The sequence below is a fragment of the Loxodonta africana genome, chromosome 6, assembly GCF_030014295.1.
Source record: "Loxodonta africana isolate mLoxAfr1 chromosome 6, mLoxAfr1.hap2, whole genome shotgun sequence".
NCBI classification, from domain to species: domain Eukaryota; kingdom Metazoa; phylum Chordata; class Mammalia; order Proboscidea; family Elephantidae; genus Loxodonta; species Loxodonta africana.
Window position 1 is genome coordinate 76,813,452 of NC_087347.1, and position 24,898 is coordinate 76,838,349.

Sequence of the window (24,898 nt, forward strand, 5' to 3'; positions counted from 1 at the left end):
GCCCTAAGATCCCCTAATACACTCCTCTATACTCAAAATAATTTACACTCTTTAACATAACCAAAAAAAAAAAAAAACCAAACCCACTGCCGTCGAGTCGATTCCGACTCATAGCTACCTTACAGGACAAGGTAGAACTGCCCCACAGAGTTTCCAAGAAGTGCCTGGAAGATTCAAACTGCTCACCTCTTGGTTAGCAGCCATAGCACTTAACCACTACGCCACCAGGGTTTCCTCTTTAACTTAAGCTGCCTAAAAGTGGTTCCTTGTTCTTGCATTCGAAAGAACCTTGCCTAACACACAAGAATAGGAGAAGGAAATGCAATGTGTCGCTGTCTCCATGAACAACTGTCTCTATTGCCATGAGACCAGAACTGGATGAAGCCTAGCTACCATTACTGAACATTTTGATTAAAGATTCTATAGAAGAGGAGGCAGGGCCAACATAGCGAAGTAGTCAGATGCTTCCTGTGGTCCCTCATACAACAAAGACCCAAAAAGACAAGTGAATCAATTACATGTGACAACCTAGGAGTCCTAAATATCAAAGACAAAGTTGAGGAGTCGGACTGAAAGGCAGGGGGAGGGAGAGACAGTTCAGAAGCAGCAAGGATTTGCCAGACCTGACCTGGCCAGCAACCTGCAGGCTAGATGGGCTGGCACACGCGAACTGAGGCAAGCAGTAGTGCTTGGGACACATTTTTCACACTCGGAGAAACCACACAGCTGAGAGTCTGCACAAGCGTGAAGAACCAAGGGAAAGTGGCACCGGATCTGCGAAAGTTAAGTGCAACCATCTAACCTACCACACGAGATCAATAAAACTCTTTTTCCTCTGTGAAGTACGTCTCTACCATTCACCCCCAGGCTCCCTACTCTACCCCAGTCCCAGTCTGGCTTCAGTGACTGCCGTGCCCCACGGGCCAGAAGTGGGACGCATCACGTACCTCGAGCAATTCTCCCAGCTTTGGAAAAGGAACGAATTAACAAATTACAAACAGGAAAAAAATAATCTGCCAGTTCTCCTAAGCTGGGAACTCAGGGCAGGCACAGTCCCTCTGCCTAGGCACAGGCATAAGGGGTCCACAGACTTTCAATGCCTTTTACCCCTGCCTAGACCCCCACGGGCCCATTTCAACAATGTAGGCCCTCATTAGCATAGTACAACAGAGTATATACCTGAAGCCTATTTTCAACTGCAACAGCAAAGGAGTAGAGCCTAAAGATTCGTGACATTTGACACTGCCCTGCCCATTAGGCAGGGTCCTCACCTACCCACATCAAGGGCCTAGCCCACTCCACCTAGCCACCCACAACAGGGGTCTTAGAATAAGTGGTACCTCCCAGACCTTACAGCCTGGAGCATTGAGTGCCCATAATTGGGCTGCAAAACCCATCCACCTACACACTGTAGGGAACAGGACGTGCTTTCTACCCAGGCACTTGGGCAACCGTCAGCACCCTACCTTGCTCAGCACATAACCCCCTATTGCAGCCAGATACCTGTGCCTGCTCCAATCAACCCTACGTAGCCCTGCCTGTCTAGGATTGTAGGTGAGAGCCTTTACCACACACTCAGTGACCAACAACCTGGACATGTAAGCAAATCAACACAAGAAAAGTAAATGGATGTTTGGGCTCACATACCTAGTAGCAGCTCTAATCACCTGATGACAGGATGTGACAGCTTCACAGACACAAATAATCAAAGTAATTCACACAACCAAACTATCTGGGCATATCAAAACAAAACAAGAAGCTAGGACACAATAATCATACATAAAATTAAAAAATATATAACTTACTAATGGGTCAGAGACAATAGTCAATATCAAATCACATAAAGAGGCAGACCACGATGGCTTCAGCAAGCAACCAAAACAAAGACCTAGGAAACATCCCAGGGGAAGAGAAAGTCCTGAAATGACTGAGGTAGAATTCAAGAGATTAATATACAGAGCTCTTCAGGAGTTCAGGAAGATTAGGCAAAACGCAGACCAAGACAAGGACCACACAGACAAAGCAATAGAGGAATTTAAGAAGTATATACAAGAGCAAAGTAACAAATTTAACAGGCTGCAAGAATCCATAGAGAGACAGCAAATAGAAATCCAAAAGACTAACAATAAAATTTCAGAATTAGACGGCTCAATAGAAAGTCAGAGGAGCAGAAATGAGGCAATGGAAGTCAGAATTAGTGAGACTGAAAATAAAGCACATGACACCAATTTATTGAGGAAAAATCAGACACAAGAATTTTAAAAAATGAAGAAACCCTAAGAATTATGTGGGAGTCTATCAAAGATGAATAACCTACAAGTGGCTAGAGTATCAGAACAGGCAGGGTGACAGAAAATACACAGAGAATTGCTGAAGATTTGTTGGCAGAAAGCTTCTCTGATACTGAGAAAGACGAGAAGGTATCTATCCAAGAAGCTCATCAAACCCTACACAGCGTAGATCCCAAAAGAAAATCACCAAGACTTATAATCGAACTTGCCAAAATCAAAGATAAAGACAGAATTTTAAGAGTAGCTAGAGATAAACAAAAAGTCATCATTAAGAAAAGTGAGGATACAAGATAAACATACAAAAATCAGCTGGATTCCTCTATACCAAAAAAGAGAATGTCAAAGAGGAAATCACCAGACCAATACCACTTACAACACCCCCAAGAAGATAAAATATTTAGGAATAAATCTAGCCAGAGACGTAAAAGACCAATACAAAGAAAACTACAAGACACTACTGCAAGAAACCTACAAAAATGGAAAAACATACCTTGCTCATGGATAGGAAGACTCAACATTGTGAAAATGTCAATTCTACCCAAAGCAATCTAGAGATACAAAGCAATTCCCATTCAAATTCCAATGACGTTTTTTAAGGAGACGGAGAAATAAATCACCAACTTCACATGGAAAGAGAAGAGGCCCCGCATAAGTAAAGCATTACTGAAGAAGAACAACAAAGTGGGAGCCCTCACACTACCTGATTTTAGAACCTATTATACCACCACCGTAGTCAAAACAGCCTGGTACTGGTACAATAACAGATACAGATGTAAATTCATCCACCTATGAGAAGCTGATATTTGACAAAGGCCCAAAGTCTGTTAAATGGGGAATAGACAGTCTTTTTAACAAACAGTGCTAGCATAACTGGATATTCACCTGCAAAAAAAAAAAATGAAACAAGACCCATACCTCACACCATATACAGAAAATAACTCAAAATGGATCAAAGACCTAAGTATAAAACCTAAAATGATAAAGATCACGGAAGAAAAAATAGCGACAATGCTAGGAACCCTAATACATGGCATAACCAGAATACCAGACATAACTAACAATGCACAAACACCCGAAGAGAAACTAGATTAACTGGGAGCTCCTAAAAATGAAACATAACACTTAACTACGTTTATCAAAAATTTCACCAAAAGAGTAAAAAGACGGCCTATAGGCTGGGAAAAAAATTGGGGCTATGACAAATCCGATCAGCATCTAATCTCTAAAATCTACAAAAAAAAAAAAAAAAACTACAAGATACTGCAAAACTTCAACAACAAAAAGGCAAATAACCCAATTAAAAAATGGGCAAAGGATATGAACAGGCACTTCACCAAAGAACACATTCAGGTGGCTGATGGACACAAGAGGAAATGCTCACAATTATTAGCCATTAGAGAAATGCAAATCAAAACTACAATGAGATACATCTCACCCCAACAAGGCTAGCACTAATCCAAAAAACACATCCAAAAAATACAAAATAATAAAATTGGAGCAAGTCCCACTGCTGGTGGGAATGCAAAATGGTACAAAAAAAAACGCTTTGGAAATCCATTTGGAACCGCCTTAAAAAACTAGAAACAGAAGTACCACATGATCCAGCTATCCCACTTCTTGGAATACATCCTAGAGAAATAAGAGCCATCACACGAATAGATATATGAACAAGCATGTTCACTGCAGCACTGTTCACAATAGCAAAAAGATGGAAACAACTTAGTTGGCCATCAACAGAAGAATGGATAAACAAATTAGGGTATGTTCACACAATGGAATACGATGCAGCAATAAAGAGCAATGATGAATCCATGAAACATCTCACAACATGGATGAATCAGGAGGGCATTATGGTGAGTGAAATCAGTCAATCACAAAAGGACAAACATTGTATGAGACCACAATTACAAGAATTCAAGAAAAGGTTTAAACACAGAAGAAAACATTCTTTGATGGTTACGAGGTGGGGAGGGAGAAAGAGGGATATTCACTAACTAGATACCAAAAAAAAAAAAACCAAACCCACTGCCATCTAGTCGATTCCGACTCATAGCAACCCTATAGGACAGAGTAGAACTGCCCCATAGTTTCCAAGCAGCGCCTGGTGGATTCAAACTGCCAACCTTTTGGTTAGCATCCGTAGCTCTTAACCACTAGGCCACCAGGGTTTCCCACTAACTAGACAGTAGACAAGAATTATCTTAGGTGAAGGGAAGGACAACACACAATACAGGGGAAGTCAGCAAGACTGGACTAAACCAAAAGCTAAGAAGTTTCTTGAACACAACCTAAAAGTTCGAGGGACAGGGTGGCAGGGGTGGGATCTAGGGACCATGGTTTCAGGGGACATCAAGGTCAAGTGACATAATAAAGTTTATTAAGAATGTTCTGCATCCCACTTTCATGAGTGGCATCTGGAGTCTTAAAAGCTTGGAAGGCCTTCTAAGATTCATTAATTGGTCCCAATCTACCTGGAGCAAAGGAGAATGAAGAATACCAGGGACACAAGGAAAACATTAGCCCAAGAGACAAAAAGGCCACATAAATCAGAGTCTCCATCAGCCTGAGCCCAGAAGAACTAGATGGTGCCTGGCTACCACCAATGACTGCCCTGACAGGAAACACAACAGGGAGTCCCTGATGGAACAGGAGAAAAGTGGGGTGCAGAACTCAAATTCACATAAAAAGACCAGACTTAATGGTCTGATTGAGACCAAAAGAACCCTCAAAGACACAGACCCCAGACTCTCTGTTAACCCAGAACTAAAACCATTCCCGAAGCCAATTCTTTAGACAAAGATTAGACTGGACTATAAAACATAAAATAATACTTGAGAAGAGTATGCTTCTTAGTTCAAGTAGATACAAGAGACTAAAAAGGGCAACTCCTGTCCAGAGGCAGGATAAGAAGGCAGAAAGGGACAGGATCTGGTTGAATGAACAAGGGAAACCTGGGGTGGAAAGAGGAAGTGTGTTGTCATGTTATAGGGATTGCAACTAGTGTTACACAACAATATGTGTATAAATTTTTGTATGAGAAATTAACTTGAGCTGTAAACTTTCACCTAAAGCACAATTTAAAAAAAGATTCTATAGCAGAATCCTGATCAAAAGGGGGAAAATGCTGAACAGAATTTAAAATTCTCATGGACTCCAGACTTTCTGGAGCCATGGAGGTGGAAGTAGTTTTACTAAAACATTAATTTAATCTCGCACTTCCCCATTCACAGTCCTTTAATGATTCCCAAGGGTTTTAACGTCCAGATAACCTCTCAATTCCTGAGAAGACAGGGCTTACCTATCCAGCCTCATCTCCTGTCACACAAAACCATGCAACACAGGTAGTTCCCCTAACCTAACAGGCCGCATGCCTTTGAATATACTGTTCTCTCTGCCTCCAATGCTCTAAATCCCTTCACCTAACAAATAACGTATCTTTAAGGCTTTGCTCAAATGACAGTTTTACAAAGAAGCCTTTCTGAGTCTCTTAGTCTAAATCTGGTTCTTCCCTCTATCCTCCCCCATAGCAACCCAATCACAACTTCACAGAAGCACTGCAAGCAAATTAATCATTTACTTGTCTTCCACGTCCACTTCCTTACAGTGAGGGCTGTTTCATCACTGTACTGTATCCCCAGTGTCTAGAACACAGTAAACTTTCAGTAAATATCTGCTGAATGAATGTACAGTCTACTTTCCTCTGATCAGAGGATCACAGTCAAATCACCCTGCTACATACCCACAATCATTGCTGTACATGGTATGCATGCATTTTCAGATTCCCAAACAGCTTATATTGTAGAGGCAAATGTATTCCATCCTTGTTTCTTTATGATTGTCTGCTAGCGAGAAGCCGTGTTGGCAAAGTGGTTAAGTGCTCAGCTGCTAACCCAGAGATCAGCGGTTCGAATCCACCAGTCACTCTGTGACAGAATGATGCAGCAGTCTGCTTCCACGAAGATTACAGCCTTGAAAACTCTATGCGGCAGTCCTACTCTGTCCTATAAGGTCGCTATCAGTCAGAATCGACTCAACGGCAATGGGTTTTTTGCTTTAGCTCAATTCAGTTTGAAAAATATTATTTGCTTAGTAATACTGTATTACCTCAATAACTTCTGACTTTATCCACCCACAGGGATGGATTTTTTACACACATAGTATGTTCCTCATATTCAATCCTCATTAGTAAATATTATCATCCCTAATAAACATATGTGGAAACGAACTCAACAAGGTTAAAAAACCCATCCGTGTCTCATAGTCGGTCTGTGACAGTGCCACACTGGACACTCAGTTCTGACTCCAAAGCTCCTTTCACTGTTAACAGCCAATGTAGCTTAAACACTACAAAGAGCTGATAGACATGAACTCTGAATTCAGAACTATCAGTAAGTTGCTACATAACTATAGGCAAGTCATTTAAAGTCTATGCATCTCAACTTCACATCTATAAAAAAGGGGGAATAACAGTATCTTTCTCTACCTCTCAGGGTTTTGAGAACAAATAAAATATACCAAAGAACTTTAAGAAACAAAAATATAAGACTATACCATTGTTTGCTTCCTCATATTTTCTCTTATTAAAAAATCAATTTAAATTCTTTACAACATTCAATATCTTTCTAAAAATATTTCTGTGTGAGAAACAAATAGACTGAGTGAGCTACTATTTCCTGGAGTTCAGTTGTTCTGTATAACATACATAATTCTAACTTTCCTTAATTCCATTTCTGGATACCACCATGGATTAATTTCATGTCAAATATTTACTATATAATCCTCTGTGTGTAATCCAATTTCCCCTCTACCTCAGTTCCTGTTGTCTTAGTGATGTCATCATGTCAACAATAATTCCTTAAGTCTCAAAATACTAAGTAGAAATGGGTTAGACACACCCCAGTTTAGGGACTAATCCTGGATGGGATCAAGGAGTAAAGCAGGTGAAAGCAGGATGGAGCTCTGTGGAGGCTGGAGAATGATGACTGACCCATCACCATTTATAAAAACAATGTTTCAGCTCAAAGACCAACAATAGAAAAAGAATCAAGGAGATTTGGTGAAAGCAAAATCAGAATCTAAATGGGCAAAATCCAGACCAAAGGATAAAAGTGGACACAAATATTGGGGGAGGGGTGTTCATAGATGGGTGATAAATGAGTTTGGGGCTGGAAGAATTAGGATTAAAGACAGCACCGGGCTCTTCCCTTCCTGAACAATTGAGTCCTAAAACCACTGGGGAGTTAGGGGGAGCTGCAGGGCAAAATAGGCATCTACAAATGATGGGCCTGAAGTGAGAGATGTCAGAGTCCATGTGGGGTAAGGAGGGTAACCATGTACTGTCAGGCAAGTGGGAAGAAGAGGAGTGGGGTGACAAGCTGGTACAGGACAGTGGGAGAAGGGGCAGGCAACGTAAGGGCGTAGAGAATCAGAGCCTGAGCAGAGCAAAAAAGGACATCCACACACCACGGCAACCAAGTGTAGTATGTCAGAGCCCAATCACAGGAAGGAGGAAATCCATGAGGAAAGTGGCTGAAGTTGGGAGCAGAAGGGCATTCTAGGGTGGGTAGTCAGAGCCTAAGCAGGATGAATAATACAGTGTTCACATTTGTCCGTAGGGGTGGTTGAGGGGGCAAAACAAGGAGTCACAGACAAAGCAGGAAGAAGAGGGCATCCATGTGAAGAAAAGGCAGCAACTGAGATAAAAGACTGGTTATATATATATAAGACAGTTGATCAAATAAGTAAATAAAAACCAAACCCATTGCCATCGAGTCGATTCCAACTCAACCCTACAAGACAGAGTAGAGCTGCCCCATAAGTTTCCAAGGAGCGTCTGGTGGATTTGAACCGCAGACCTTCTGGTTAGCAAAAATAGTGCTTAACCACTATTCCACCAGGGTTTCCAAATAAGTAAATATACAAAGGATAATGGAACCCAGGGCTCTCACTGTTGGAGAAAATTAGAACAAATCCTGTGGTGTTAGGCTGGGATTGAAAATATCAGTGTGACAACCATTTTGACAGAAATCACAATAGAGAATTCCAGACAGAGTGGGAGAAAAATGTAGAACAAAATTCGAATGCACGAAAAAAGACCAGACTTACTGGTCTGACCGAAACTGAAAGGAACTCCCGAGACTATGGCCCCCAGAAACTCTGCTAACTCAGAACTGACACCACTCCCAAAGTATACCTTTCAGTCAAAGATTAGACAGTCCTATAAAACAAACAATAATACATGCTTCATAGTTCAATCAAGTATACTAGAACAAATGGGCAACACCTGCCCAAAAGCAAAGACAGGCAAGAAGCGACACAAAATCTGGAATAACGAACACAGGGAACCCGGGGTACAAAGGAAAAACGGGGAGAGTGCTGACATATTGTGGGGATTACAATCAATGTCACAAAACAATTCGTGTATAAATTTTTGAATGAGAAACCAATCCATACTGTAATCTTTCACCTAAAATACAGTAAAATTAAAAAAAAAAAAAACCCAGTGTGATCTCCTACTTTCAACGTATATAAACACATATGGAAATAAATGCAGCTGTAAATGTGTGTGTGTATACATATGCCAAACACCAAAACCAAACCCACTGCTGTCCAGTAGATTCCAACTCATCGCAACCCTATAGGACAGAGCAAAACTGCTCCACAGTGTTTACAGGGCTGTAATCTTTACGGAAGCAGACTGCCACATCTTTCTCCCATGGTATACATACATACACACATATATATATTCCATAGCTCTGTTCATTAAGAGTGTCTAGGATCAGTGACACCCCAATAGCAATGAGCAGACCTATCACCCAGATCTTTCTTTACAAATGCTGTTCTCCACTAAAAGCAACCAGAGATCCTTGAAGAAATACTTGATTCCAGGAATGGAGTAGGGAAAATATAAGGTGAGCCTGAAACATCTTGTTGGACCAGAAAGCAAGGAACTGGTCAAAGAATGATGGGCAAGTTTAAAGGATATAAAAGCTAGCTTAGAGGAGCTTTCACTTTAAGCAATTAACAATTTGAGCATCAGTAATAATTTAGTAACAGATTATAACCCATTGATTAATATAGAAACTAAATCCTTATAAATAAAATAAACAAATTAACTGAAAATCTGATGAGAAATTAGATTAATTATATTAATTACAATGGAGAAAATAGTAACTTTATGGTGAAGAAGTCTGGCAGACACCACCCTAACTAATCAAGAGATCGAAGGAAACATCATCGGTAATAGGACAACCACCAGGTAAGATATAATGAAAAGACTGTAGTGTCACTTTTTTGATATTCCTGCCAAAGATGCATGATTTGAATGTAATCATATGAGAAACCCAAACTGAGGCACATTCTACTAAATAAATGACCTATATTCTTAAAAAATGTCACCATCCTGAAAGGCAGGGGAAGACTAAGAAAATGTTCCAGAAGGAGACTAAATGAAACACGTGATTCTGAACTGGATCCTTTGGCTATAAACGGCATCACTGGACAACTGGTAAGACAAGAATGAGGTCTAGCAATTGTTGTTCTTGTTGCATACCCTCAAGTCGATTCCAACTCATAGCGATCCTATAGGACACAGTAGAACTGCTCCATAGAGTTTCCAAGGAGCAACTGGTGGATTCAAACTGTCAACCGTTTGGTTAGCAGCCTGAGCGCTTCACCACTTCGCCACCACAGCTCCATGGTCTAGCAATTAGGTTGTAATAATATACTAATGCAAATTTCCTAATGCTTATAGTTGTATTTTGATCATGTAGAATACTGTTCCTGTTTGTAAGTAATACAGGCTAAAGTATTTAGGGGTAATGGAGCATCAAATCCACAACTGATTTAGGATAAAAACTTCTTTGTACTCTGCTTCCAACTTTTCAGTAAGTTTGTGATTGTTCCAAACTTAAAAAACAAGAAAAGAAACATACAAAAGTACCCCAATGGGGAAAAAAGATACCAGGAGTTCTATCTGCCCAGGGTTCAGAAATCAAGATGAGGAGTGAGACAATAGGGCTGTCTGAAACATAGTCTTCCTTCTGCACATATGGCACTTCATAAGTGGAATAAAAAAGTGCTCCTGATGGTAAATTTGGCTAGCTAATTAAAAGCAATCCCTTTCACTTAAAGCACAATAAAAAAAGAAAAAAAGCAATCCTTTTTTCAATTCATATACAGCACATTCTATGCCAACTCTACAAGGCAATTCAACAGAATGCAGAAATTATAGAACAATATCATTAATATCACACACAAGCAAAATTTTGCTGAAGATTATTCAAAAGCAGCTGCAGCAGTACATCAACAGGAAACTGCCAGAGATTTAAGCCAGATTCAGAAGAGGATGGAGGGATATCACTGCTGATGTCATATGGATCTTGGCTGAAAGCACAAAATACTAGAAAGATGTTTCCCTGTGTTTCATTGACTATGCAGAGGCATTCGACTGCGTGGATCATAACAAATTATGGATAACATTGCAAAGAATGGGAATTCCAGAATACTTAATTGTGCTCATGAGGGACCTGTGTATAGATCAAGTGGCAGTCGTTCAAACAGAACAAAGGGATACTGGGTGGTTTAAAGTCAGGAAAGGTGTGCGTCAGTGTTATATCATTTCACCATACCTATTCGATCTGTATGTTGAGCAAATAATCCGAGAAGCTGGACTACATGAAGAAGAATGGGGCATCAGGATTGGAAGAAAATTCATTAACAAACTGTGATATGCAGATGACACAACCTTGCTTGCTAAAAGTGAAGAGGACTTGAAGCACTTACGAAGATCAAAGACTACGGCCTTCAGCATAGATTACATCTCAACATCAAGAAAACAAAAATCCTCACAACCGGAACAATAAGCAACATCGTGATAAACACAGAAAAGACTGAAGTTGTCAAGGATTTCATTTTACTTGCATCTACAATCAACACCCATGGAAACAGCAGTCAGGAAGTCAAACGACGCACTGAACTGAGCAAATCTGCTGCAAAAGACCTCTTTAAAGTGTTAAAAAACAAAGATGTCACTTTGAGGACTAAGGTGCACCTGACCCAAGTCATGGTATTTTCAACTGCCTTATACACACGTGAAAGCTGGACAACAAATAAGGAAGACCAAAGAAAAACTGACACCTTTCAATTATGGTGTGATGAAGAATAATGAATACACCACAAACGGCCAAAGAACAAATCTGTTTTGGAATAAGTACAGCCAGAATGCTCCTTAGAGGCAAGGATGGTGAGACTTTGTCCCACATACTTTGGACATGTTATCAGGAGAGACCAGTCCCTGGAGAAGGACATCATGCTTCGTAAACTAGAGGGTCAATGAAAAAAAGGGAGACCCTCAAGGAGATGGACTGACACAGTGGTTGCAACAACGGGCTCAAGCGTAACAATGACTGTGAGGATGGTTTAAGACCAGGCAGTGTTTGTTTTGTTTTATTGTACATGGGGTCACTATGAGTTGGAACCACCTCAATGGCACCTAACAACAGCATGCCAACTCTTCTCAGTTCAGTATTAATAACAATCACCTTTGTTCAAGTCCATCTTTTCATACCCAAGGAGAAAAGCTATGATAAGCTTTCCATTACTCTCCCCATTCTATTCACATTTGCACTGTCATTTTTTCCTCTTCAAATGAAACTAATTTTCATTCCTGAGAAATATTGAGACATATATATACATTTAACAGCCGAACAAGAAAGTATGCCCTTCTTCTCTAGGAAATAAGCAGGTATGGTATTATGCTGTGGAATTTTCTAAATGTCAAGGAACTAGTCTCCCCTTTCCCCTTCTTTTTTAAAGCCTAATTATACGTACATTCTTCTTTCCCTTCTCCCATTCATTAATTTCAATACTAAATGAGATCTAACACTTTTTTCTTACATACTTTTACATATATCAAAAAATATACATACCTCATCTACAAAGTTAATAGCATCAAACCAGTCTTGAAGAGCTTCAAGGCAATATCTAACAACATTTCGGGTATATTCTTGAGTTTCCTAGAATAATGAAATATATAAATTTTATAATCTATAAACATATATTTTTAACTTCAGATTATATGTATTACATAAGAATAAAGCATATACACAGTGTGTGTGTGTGTGTATGTGTGTGTGTTATATAATGGTAAAATATATGAACTTTCCAGATAACTTCTATATTTGCCATTTCAAAAAATCTTCCCTTCACAGACTAATTGTAACACCGTGTGATAACCTCTGACAATTGTGATACTTGAGGAACTCATATGTTACCTTTTATATAATAAGTTCCTGAAAATTGGTGAAAACTGAAATAGATTTATGAGCTGTAAATCAGGTTCCACTGCAAAATACCTCAAGAGCATTAAAAATTCAGGCAAACCTCTTGGTCAGCAGGCAAGAACCTTCATAAGTACCTGAATGTGACCATCAGGCAGCTATTAGCTGAAGCTGGTCCTCATATTTCACATTCAGCTGGTCTTCAACTTACCCTTCTAATCCCCCTCAGAGGATGAAACAGATGGTTACAAAGCCCTCAATCCTTAAACTTCAGCCAAGGCTCATTAGGCTGCCAGAGAGGAGGGGAAAAAGGATTCCTCTATTGCATTATAAACCATATTCAGCAAAGGGCCTCCACCAAAAATATAAAAATAAAACATGTGACAATGAGGCTTCCCATCTGACTGACTGTCCTCACCCCTAATCTCTGCCCACAACTCCAAGAGGGGAGCAGATGGGTGAAACAGTAAGCCAGCGGTTTGGGCAAAGAGGCTGCACTGGCCTATGGGGAGGTCCATCAGAATGAGCAGCTCTACGTGAGTGAGAAAATGCGTTGCTCCCCTGACTGACATCTGAGCTCCTTGTTACAGTACAGAGAGACAGGGAGAAGAGGGAGAAACCAATGCAGCCCTGAGACAGGGGCTAGTGGCAAGCTTCCATAAGGCCTGCCCTACTGCTACAAGCCAAAAAATACCCCTAGTCACCTGGTAAGAAGTTGGGTCCTTTTCCCAGTAAAAGTAGTTATGCAGGTGGTACTCACCATACTAGCTTAAAATGTTAATGTGCCAGTCCCTTTTGGGACAAAAGACATTTTGAGGATGAAAATCTATCAATGCAATGCACCATATTAACAGAATAAAGGAGGAAAAAACACATGATTGTTTCAACAGATGCAGAAAAAGTATTTGGCAAAATCTAACACCTTTCATGATAAAAACACTCAAACTAGGAATCAAAGGGATCTTCCACAACCTGATAATTGGCACCTATTAAAAACTCACAGCTATGATCATATTTAATGGTGAAAAACTAAAAAAGCTTTTCACCTACGATTAGGAAAAAGACAAGGATGCCCGCTCTCACCAATTCTATTCAACAATGTACTGGAAGCAATTAGGCAAGAAAAAGACATCAAAAGCATCCAGATTAGAATGAAGAAAATAAAACCATATCTATTCACAGATGATATGCTCTTTCATACAGAAAATTCTAAAGAATTCACACAAAAAATTATTAGAGCTAATAAACGAGTTCAGCAAGGCTGCAGGATACAAGATCAATATACAAAATCGGCTGTATTTATATACACTAGCAATGAACAATCTGAAAATGAAATTAAGAAAACGATTCCATTTACAATACAACCCTTCAGAACAATGATTTGACTGTGGACATCAAAAGTCTTTAAAAAAGGTGACCACTTAATTCCATTTCCTAAATGCAGCATATTTAAGAATCATGTTCAGATCATCTCTCCAGCTCTCTCCTCTTTCCCCACCACTATAACCTCCATCCAAAATCAGTATGCATGCTGACTTACTCCTAATTAGTTCTGTGACCCAAAGCAAGTTAGTTACATATTCTGAGTCTCAGTCTCCATGTGTAAAAGTAGGCATAATACTACCTAGTTCTAGTACTGTTATGAAGAAGCAAAGATAATGTACATAAAATATTCTAGGACTATGCTTAACAAGAACTCCAAAAAAGGAGTCATGGCCAGACTCAACTTTTACCAAGTCTCCAATAACTTTAAATTATCACCAGATGGTGACTTTGCAACTTAATTATTGCCTTCAGAAAGCAAAAATAAAATGTCAGAAATGTGCTCTTTAACCAACCAACCTGTTATTAGTCTAGGATTACTTTTGTAACTAGCCTTTAATATTTGCAGGAACCAAATAACATTGAAGGTAATCCTATAAAGTTATATTCCCAACTATAAAATATGAAACTAAAGTATTAAGCAATATAAAAAGGAACTTGACAGGTAAGAAAGTTATTTGAACCCAAGGTCAAGAAGGGAGAGTGTTGACATGCTGTGGGGTTGTTAACCAATATCATAAAACAATATGTGTACTAACTGTTCAATGAGAAGCTAGTTTGTTCTGTAAACCTTCATCTAAAGCACAAAAAAAAAAATGGAAAAAAGATTAAGTTCCCTTTTATATTGCTTAATACTTTAATTTTATATTTAGAAAATACAGAGAGAAAATATTTTACTTGAAATAATAGTCTTTCTCTAGTTTACATTTCTAAAACCTGACAGCACTCCTGATAAACAGCTCTGGACATTCTTGCTTAATAGACAATATAACAAGGTAGTAAAGAGCACCAGCTGTGAAATCAGATGGATTAATTAGTCAGCCTTCCCCTGTAGTTGTGTGAACTTGGGCAAGTTACTTAACCTCTAAAAGCAGGGATGATACTATCTACTTTCTAAGAGATGATATGAGGATTAGATGAGATAATATATGTAAAGAGCCTAGTACAATGTCTGCCATAATGTAGGTGCTCATCAAGTGAACGTTTTACTTAGGAACTACAAATCAGTTGATTCTGACTAATAGAGACCCCCAAGTGCTTCATACGGTTTTCAATGGCTGATTTTCCAGGAGTAGATCGCCAGATCCTTCTTTTGAGGTGCCTCTGGATGGACTCAAACCCACAACCTTTCGGTTAGCAGCCAAGCATGTTAACCATTTGCACTATCCAAAGACTCTAGACGTTCCTTTAACTGAAAAACTACCCTTTCATATACTCCCAGGCCAATATGAGCCTATTTTCTCTCTGCTCTCTTCACTTACTAGGTTAAAAACTAGGTTAAAAAAACCATAACACATTGCAATCCTGGCCTTAGAAGCTGAGAAATACAATACTGCCTAGAAACAAGAATTTCTCATTATTACAATGATAAACATAACCCATACTCATAACTGAAATTCATTCTAAACATAGTTATCAGAATAATTTTCCCAAAGTATTGTTCTTTTCATATCAATTCTCCTTCTTGAATCATAGTCAATTTTGGATTATACGACAGCACATTCTTCCAGTTTTTCTCCTCTCCCTTTCCCTAATCTCTAAATGTTAAAGTTCTTTCTTCAGAGTTAACTTCTCTTCTCTCCATACTTGATCACATTCTGTTCCCTGGCTTTAAATACGATTTATATGCCAAAGGGCCTAGAATTTATGTCCTTACTCCAGACTTCTCTTTTGAGCGTAAGACTCATATCTCCAACTGCCTATTTACCATTTCCACTTGGATGTTGCACAGGCATCTCAAACTTGATCATTCTAAAACCTGCTTTCTACTAGTCTTTATCATCTCTGTAAATATTACCTCTATACAGTTACCCAAACGTCTCTTGCTCCCTCATCAATAACATATAATCCATCACTAATAAGCCTGTTGATTCCACCTCCAAAATACATCTCCAATATCCCAAATATATACTGAATACATAACTGGCCCATTTGTTTCTAGGCTTGCTGCTCCATACTCCATTTCCAATCCAGTCTTCACTAGCAACTGGAATGATCTTTTAAATGTAAATCTGACCACATAAAATCCTTGCTTTAAAATCTTCACTGGCTTCCCCTTAAAATTAATCTAAAAACTCCTTAACATGATCTCAAGGAGCTGCATAGTCTGACCAGTGCCTATCTCTCCAACTTCATCTTGCTCCACTCTCTGACTCCAGTCACAAATTCCTTAAAAGTAGTAAGGCTTTCCTACTGGAGTAAGCAATTACATTCTACTTCCCTCCTGCCCCCACTACCACTACTGCCATTTTTATTCTTCATATAGCTGGTTCTTTCATATCCTTTCTTCAGAAAGGCCTTCTCTGATCCTTAGATCTAATCCATTCGCACATTGGTTATTCTCTCTCACAGCAACCTGTTATTTTCCCTCAGAGAACTTACAAAACCTTGTAAAGTAAATCTATACATTTACTTACTTAATGTCTATCTCTCTTATTAAACTGCTCCATGAAAGCAAGAATCGCACCTGTTTGGTTCATCACCAAAAACCCAAACAAATACACAGTGTCTGGAATAGAAGAGCATTCATCATTTTTTTTTAATGAACGAACAAGTAAACTGCAAGTTACATAATGTTTTCTTCATAAATGGTACTGTGGAGATTAAACAAAGTATTATGCAAATACTGAGAGCAGAATCACAAATTTAACTGGAGGAATTCCAATGAGCTGATTATACATCAGCTGAGTCTTATGAGGAGAATTTTGAAAAGCCTACATTAGTGGTTCTCATCTCTGCTCAGAATCACTACCCAGATCCTATTGCATGTGAAAAGAATCAAAATTTCTGACATTGGGGCTTATGCATCTGTATTTTTTAAACTTCTCGATGATCTGATGCAAGAGAAGCACTGGTCTAAGAAGAGAAAGAGTGAAAGCACATGCCACGAAAGGGAATAGCTTGAAGAAAAGGACAGGAATCCAGAAAGGACACTGAATGTTGGCGAGTGATTATCAGTTAAATGAAGGTATAAAGGTAGAGGGAGTATAGGAAGATGAATTATGAGATTATTAAAGACAAATTGAGGGTAGATTGTGGATGATTTTATATGTCTCTACAGGAAATACAGACATTATCCTGTAGACAGACGACAACCTTAATGATATTTAAACAAAGGAGAGATATGCACAAACTTTAGAAAAGTAACTTTAGTATTGGGATAAATTAGAGTAGGAAGAGTCTAAAGCCAAGAAAACCAGTTAAGAAATTACCTTAACAACCCATACCTTAAACATATAAAGAAATAAATCAGACAGAGGAAAGAAAAAGAGATAATTCTGGGATGGAAGTGAGAATTCATGGTTATCTGATTACAAGCTGAACACAGCTAGTACAGTAAGAGGATAAAATGCCTCCAAGGTTTCTAGATTGGGCAACTGCATCACTTAAGATACCATTAAATTAAATAAAAGACCCAAAAGGAAATGCAGTATGACAAATGATAAAATAGTTAGGCACCTGATAAAATTCATGAACCTACAAGGATATCCACACGGATAACAAGAGCTGTTGGAAATTTGAACCTGGGCTAAAAAAAAAAAAAAAAAACCAGTGCCATCGAGTGGATTCCGACTCATAGCCGACTATAGCGACCCTATAGGTTAAAAAAAGAGAGTAATAAATTTGTGAGTCATCTGCATTTAGAGAATAGCTGAAGTGATGGAAGAAAATACAAATCTGCTTAAAGAAACACATACACTTAAAGGGTAGATGGAACACAGTCTCACAATAACCCTGCGAGGAAGGGCATGCTTTGCTGTCCTTCCATTTCCATTTTGTTTCGTTTTGTTCCTAATAGGATAAGGAAACAGACTCACAAGTTCAAATAGTTTTAAATCACTTGACCAAGTCACACAAGAAAGGGCAGAATCAAGACTAGAACCTAGGTCTTCAAAATCTTTCCACTGTAAAAAGTTGTCACAGATGCTTACTAGCACAGGCTAGCAGGCTGGACATCATGGAATGCATATAACAAAATCTTAGTTAAGTCTTCAGTTTAGTAGGATCAAGGGATTCCGTTTTTCTGGGTTGCTCAAGGTTTCCAGAGACCCATCAAACCAAGGCTTTATAATGCAAAAGCAAAATATGTATTTGTATAAAAACCTGTTGCCATCGAGTGGATTCTGACTCATAATGACCCTATAGGACAGAGTAGAACCGACCCATAGGGTTTCCAAGGCTGTAAATTTTTACAGAAGCAGACTGCCACATCTTTCTCCCACGGAGCAGCTGGTAGGTTGGAACCGCTGACCTTTGGGTTCGCAGCCAAGTACTTAATCAAGACATAAATACATGCAATTACAAGTGAGCATTTTCTTATCTAATTATAAGGATTTATGCTGTTGCTATGCTGGTCTTAGGACCTTCTTATAAATAACTGGAAACTGAGTGAAATTTGTACTAATTTTGTACATGGAATCTCAAGTATAAACTTTACTGAGGTTCATTATCACCCCTTGAAAGGCAAGAAGCACTAACCAACTGATAATAGGTAAGAAGAAACAATAAAGATAAATGGGGAGACTTATGAAGTTCCAAAGGCTATCTTGCAATAGAGGCAGGGTGGAAAAATGTGATAACATAAATGAAGTCTAATCTGGCTAAGAATAATAATGACTGTCTCAGGCCAGCCTTCACAGAGCTAAAAGCAATTTGAAATAAGATTAAACATTGCACATTATTATATACATGTAAATAAATCAATGTTTTCACAAAATTTTTTAATAATAATCATTTTAGAAATAATCACAGAAGTTAACAAAACTATGTTCAACATACCCTAACTTTACAATGTGATAAGAGCCCCCACATTGGCTGTGCACAGGCCTCAAGTTCAGCAGCGAAGGCAGCATAGTAGGTCTGAGACTCAAATTCCACATGCTCATTTAGCTCTCGCTTGTTTAAGTTCATACCTTGCAAAAATTAAAGCAGACATAAATCTTGCTAGATGGAAGTAAATATTCTCATTAAAAATCAAGTAAAATACCTTCCAGCACCAAACACATTTTAATGCACACAAACGGCATGAATAATACATACAGAAATAAGTAAATTATTAACAATGAAATAATCTAACTTTGAGAATGCATTAAAAACTAGGTTTTCTCAGAAACACTTATGAATTGTTTCTTACTTACATAATATAATTAAATTTCTTCAGAAAGTTAAAACAATTTTAATCGATGGAAGTTGAAATTTTTATGAAAGTGTTATGAATCTTGGAGAACAGACATTTCTAAATTAATGGTTTAAAATGCTAAAAAAAAATTCTCTGTTGTTTTCCTTTTTAATAATTTAACATTTTTCCTATCTAGTATGTTTTCATAAAGACATTATTAAAGTACTTAAAAATATCAGTTAATTAAAATGAGACAATGAGTGTGTAACCTGAAAGATGTGCTACTGCATTTTAATTCATATTTAGTAGTTTAGAATTAGGCACTTTGTAAACCAAAAGAATTAATATAAAATTAAAATTCATACCTTGAAAGAAAGACACAAAGTTCATCCACGTAACTAACAAACCATGGTCCTCCAGAAATCTCTTAGCCACACTTTGATGAGAAAGAATATTAATAAAATCACTAACGAGAGGCCAGTAAGTGTTATTCTTCAGTAATGCTTCTCCACAGTTCACTACCACATGTAAACTATTTTCTTCATCTAAAAAAGGCACACACATTCCAAAAATAAGTAAGATATTTAAAAAAAAAAAAAAAAAGTTTACCAATGCTACATTTAGAATCAAAGACACCTAAGTTCAAACCCCAACCTGCCATTTAAGGGCTATATGGTCATATGCATGTTACTTAGACTCTCTAAATCTACTTCCTCAGCTATAAAATGAAAACACACGCACACACAAATCTGAAAAGAACTGAATGAGATAATGTTAACATTAAGCATTTACCAACATGCTACAAGACAAAAACTGAGCTAGCTGTTTTACAAAACCTTATTATTTTCTTGTTTCTAAAGACAAAACACAACATTTTCAGTTTCAATCAACAGAATATTTTTATTCCTAGGTTAATCCCATTTTATCTTATCCATCAATTATAGCTATATATATTTAATTGCTTTCTTCTACTCAAAGAATATGTGGATATAATTTTTTAGCAAACACGGTATGATGAAAGAACAAAAACATAAATATCTTAAGTCTTAAAAAATATTAAAAGTTTAAATATATTGTTGGGGGGAGTATTAGGCTTATAAAGATTTTTACTGATAAAAATTATTGTTATATATACATTGTCTCTCTTAACCTTTTCCAGCTTCAGTGATTCACTGGACTAACAAATCCTCTACTCCCACTGTAAACCATACTAATACCCATAACACATGGAGTGTTTAAAGCTAGTAGTCTATTCTTTAGTACCCAAGCTGAGGATTTATACGGCTGCCCAGAGCCAGCTTTTGTTTTTCTTCATGCCAATTGTTCTTTTTACTCTAATGATAAAATTTAAATTAAAAGTATATAAACTGATGAAATATGAATGTACAAATATTATAAAAGTTGGATGAAATGCTTCTGAGACAATAAAAGTGCCTTAAAAAATCTTGGAAGAGAAAAAATATAAAAGCCTAGAAAGATTTTACACTCAGAACTGCCTCACAAAGACCTTTATGTTCTCACTCTAAAGAAACTGAAACAAGAATTCATAGACGATGCTTTCCAGATGTGGTGTATATATAAGATAATGGAGTACTCCAGTCAAGGAAACCATACTCTAAAAATGCTTTACCAAAAATTAAGACTGGAGAATGAACATGCAGTTCTCTGTTTTAAGTTAAAATACAATGTTTAAGGTACTACATATCATTTTTTTAATGACTACTCATTTTAACCAACTTTTTCAACTAACCACCTATCTGTTAAAGTCATCAGTGAGGAGGGCTTCTACTGTACTTCTTAATTTTCATATATTAAAATTGGATAATTTAGGTTTCAGTCCATGGAATTACTTTACCCAGCTCATCACTGAACAATATATAAATACGGGACCCACGATAGATAAGTATGCTCTCTTTCAGAACAATGGGATGGGAGAGGATAAAGCTATGATGGAGTATGGGGGAAGGAGGGGTTTACAAACTGTCCACACCTGAAAAGCAATTACTACCATTATGAACTGGTGAGCCACTGGTAACTGACAGAACAGTGCTTAGAGATGTTGGGGTTATAGGAAAAAAAAATGTTGAGAATCACTGTTCCAGTTAATTGAAACCAGAGGATGAATCAACAGAATATAATTAAATTCACTATTTTCCTAACACTGCTTTAAATACTAGTGTTCTTGTGAAAAATGCCTTGGAACCTTGAGTAAAATAGAATGATTAGGACTTCTATTTTCATCCAAATTGTACATTCTTCATTACAGATTTAGAGAGCAATGATTCAGTGTTAAATAAGATTCACTGATCAACAAATATTTATTAACCACCAACTGAGGGCCAGTTATTTCATTAAACTCTGAGAACAGAGTGGTAAATAAATTAAGATTTATAAGGTCTCTCTCTCCACTAAGATTAACATCTAAGAAGGACAAAGTATCATAAGGTCTCCAATAGGAAAAGTACAAGGAGCCATAAGAACAAATTAGCTAGTCTAGAATTCAGGAAGAGACTCTTTTGAGGAAATGATATTTAAACCGAAATCTACAGAATGAAGCAGGGATCAGGATTAGTCAGGTAAACCATAGGGGGAGGGGGCAATGGTGTTCTAGGTAGAGGGAGCAGGAAATAACTGAAGATCAGAACCACTGGGACAAAGAATGCACAGGATGAGCAGCAGAGATGAGGTTAGAGGGCCTTATATCAGCTTAAGGAGTTTGGAGTTCATGTGAAGAGAATGCCCAGAATCACTGATTTAATCCTAGGTGTGACAGAAGAGAGTCCCTGAGTGGCACACAGAGTTTGCACTCAATTACTAGCTGGAAGCTTGGCAGTTCAACACATCCCCCCCAGCAGTACCTCAAAAGAAAGGCCTGGCAATCGCTTCCATAAAGATTACAGTTAAGAAAACCCTGTGGAGCGCAGTTCTACTCTGTAACACATGGACCACTATGAGTCAGAACTGACGCAACGGCAATGGTTTGGGTTTTTTTTAACCAGGAAGGGGAGGGAAGAAGAGTGAGTTATTGCTTAAGGGGCACTGAGTTTCTGCTAAGGCTAACGAAAAACTTTGTAAATGGATAGTGCTTATAGTTGCATAATATGGTGAATGCAATTAATGTCACTGAATTGGACACCTAAAAGTGGTTGAAATGGCAAACGTTTCATTAAATAATTAGCCACAATTAAAAAAAAAAAAGTTAAAATGGCAAATATTTTGTCATGTTTCACCACAATAATTTTTTTTTAATTCTGTAAAGCTAGCTATAGAAAAAATGGGAGGGAGACTCATACACATCTTTTTCCCCCAACATTCTTCCTTGAAGACTAAATACAGACCATATATAATAAGCACAGCTAAACCACTTAGTCAAAAGAACAGACTCCAGCTTCTTTTCAAAAGAGAAGACACTTCTAAATAAAATTTTCTAGTTTATAAATTAACAAACAACACTACTGTTGAGAAAAGTCCTTCTCTAAATATATAATTCTATAGGAGAACATCATTGACATGGCTGAATGGTAATGTATTATTTCAAGAGAAAAAGAAAAAGCAATATATTTACAGCTACATCTCTGAGGGGAAAAAGGTCATCTTACACAAAAATAGAAAAACTATAATACAAAAAGAAGTTTTTAATTTTCCTTTAAAAAAGTAAAGAGGTATACTGTTTAATGTAGATAATGCGTTATGCTTCTACCATACCTATGATGCAAAGGCATAGTCACATAACAGGTAAAAGGATAAGCTCTGAAGTCAGACACCTAGCCTTACCACTTATAGTTATAAGATCATAGACCACTGATTTCAACTCCCTAACCCACAGCTGCCACACTTATAAAACAGAGATGACAACATCTACTTCATAGGATTATTAAAGGTTAAATGAGATAATGCATACAAAGTACTAAGAGTCTGGCATATAATGAGTATGCAAAAGATGGTAGCTACATCAAAAGAGTAAAGAGACAACCTACGGACTAGGAAAAAAAATTTTGGCTACAACATATCCAACAAGGGTCTAATCTCTAAAATCTATAGACTACTTCAATACCTCTACAACAAAAAGACAAATAACCAATTTAAAAATGGGCAAAGGATATGAGCAGATGCTTCCCCAAAGAAGACACTGAGGTAGCTAACAGGCACATGAGGAAATGCTCAAGATCATGAACCATTAGAGAAATGCAAATATAAACTACAATGAGATGCCATCTCACTCCGACATTACTGGCACTAATCAAAACATCAGAAAATAACAAATGTTGGAGAGGTTGTGAACTCTCCAACATTTTCAGTTGGAACTCCTACGCTCTGCTGGTGGGACATAAAATGGTACAAGCACTACGTAAAATGATATGGCTCCCCCTTAAAAAGCTACGGAAACCCTTGTAGCATAGTGGTTAAGAGCTATGGCTGCTAACCAAAGGTTGGCAATTGGAATCCAACAGGCACGCCTTCGGGCAGTTCTACTCTGTCCTACAGGGTTGCTATGAGTCGGAAGCGAGTCAACAGCGATGGGTTTGGTTTTTTGGTTTAAAAAGCTATAAATAGAAATCCCATATGATCCAGCAATCCCACTCCTAGGAATATATCCTAGAGAAACAAGAACTGTGGCACTAATAAACATGTGCACACCCATGTTCACTGCAGCATTATTCACAATAGCAAAAGATGAAAACAATCTAAGTGCCCAACAACAGATGAACTGATAAATAGTATATAAAAAAAAAAAAAAACAGTGCCGTCACAAATGGTATATACATAATGAAATACTATGGAATGACAAAGAACAATGATGAATCTGTGAAACATCTAACAACATGGATGAATCTCGAGGGCATTATGCTGAGGGAAATAAATCAATCACAAAAGGACAAATATTGTATAAGACCAAAAAAAAAAAACCTGTTGCCATCAAGTCAATTCTGACTCGTAGCAACCCTATAGGACAGGGTAGACCTTCCCCATAGGGTTTCCAAGGAGTGGCTGGTAGATTCGAACTGCTGATCTTTTAGTTAGCAGCCGAGCTCTTAACCACTGTGCCACCAGGGTTCCTGTATGAGACCACTATTATAAAAACCCAGGAAAAGGATCACACACAGAAAAAAAACAATCTTTGATGGTTATGAGCAAGGGGAGGGTTGGGAGGGGAAATCACCAACTAGATAGGAGACAAGTGGTAACTTTGGTGAACAGAAAGACAACACACAATATAGGGTAAGTCAGGACAACTTGACCAAGGCAAAGTCATAGAAGCTTCCTGGATACATACAAACACCTTGAGGGACCGAATTACTGGGGCCAAGGCCTGGAAACCATGGTTTCAGGGGATACATAGGTCAATTGGCATAACACATTTCATAAAGAAAATGTTCTACATTCTACTTCGGTGAGTAGCATCTGGGAGTCTTAAAAGATTGCGAGCAGCCATCTAAAATACATCCATTGGTCCCATCATGTTCAAAGCAAAGAAGAATGAAGAAAACCAAAGACACAAGGAAAATATTACTCCAAAGGACTAACAAACCACAAGAACCATAGCCTCTACCAGCCTGAACTCAGAAGAAGTAGATGATGCCTGGCTACTGCCACCAACTGCTCTGACAGGGATCACAATAGAGGGACAGAGCAGGAGAAAAATGTAGAACAAAATTCAAATTCAC

General features: G+C 38.0%; 1 protein-coding gene across 6 annotated transcripts in view; it reads right to left on the bottom strand.

The window, feature by feature from the left end:
- Nucleotides 1-24,898, bottom strand: part of UBR3 (ubiquitin protein ligase E3 component n-recognin 3) — a 234,014-nt gene that overhangs the window by 132,226 nt on the left and 76,890 nt on the right. For all 6 annotated transcript variants that reach the window (XR_010322292.1, XM_064287015.1, XM_064287016.1 and 3 more), the window contains exons 9-11: nucleotides 19,598-19,777; nucleotides 18,893-19,026; nucleotides 12,221-12,307 (exon numbers count right to left, since the gene is read on the bottom strand). Coding sequence is in view for 5 of the 6 variants with exons in the window: in XM_064287015.1 (XP_064143085.1) it covers nucleotides 12,221-12,307; nucleotides 18,893-19,026; nucleotides 19,598-19,777 (401 nt within the window). In the remaining variant the exon portion in view is untranslated. The remainder of the gene's footprint in view (nucleotides 1-12,220; nucleotides 12,308-18,892; nucleotides 19,027-19,597; nucleotides 19,778-24,898) is intronic.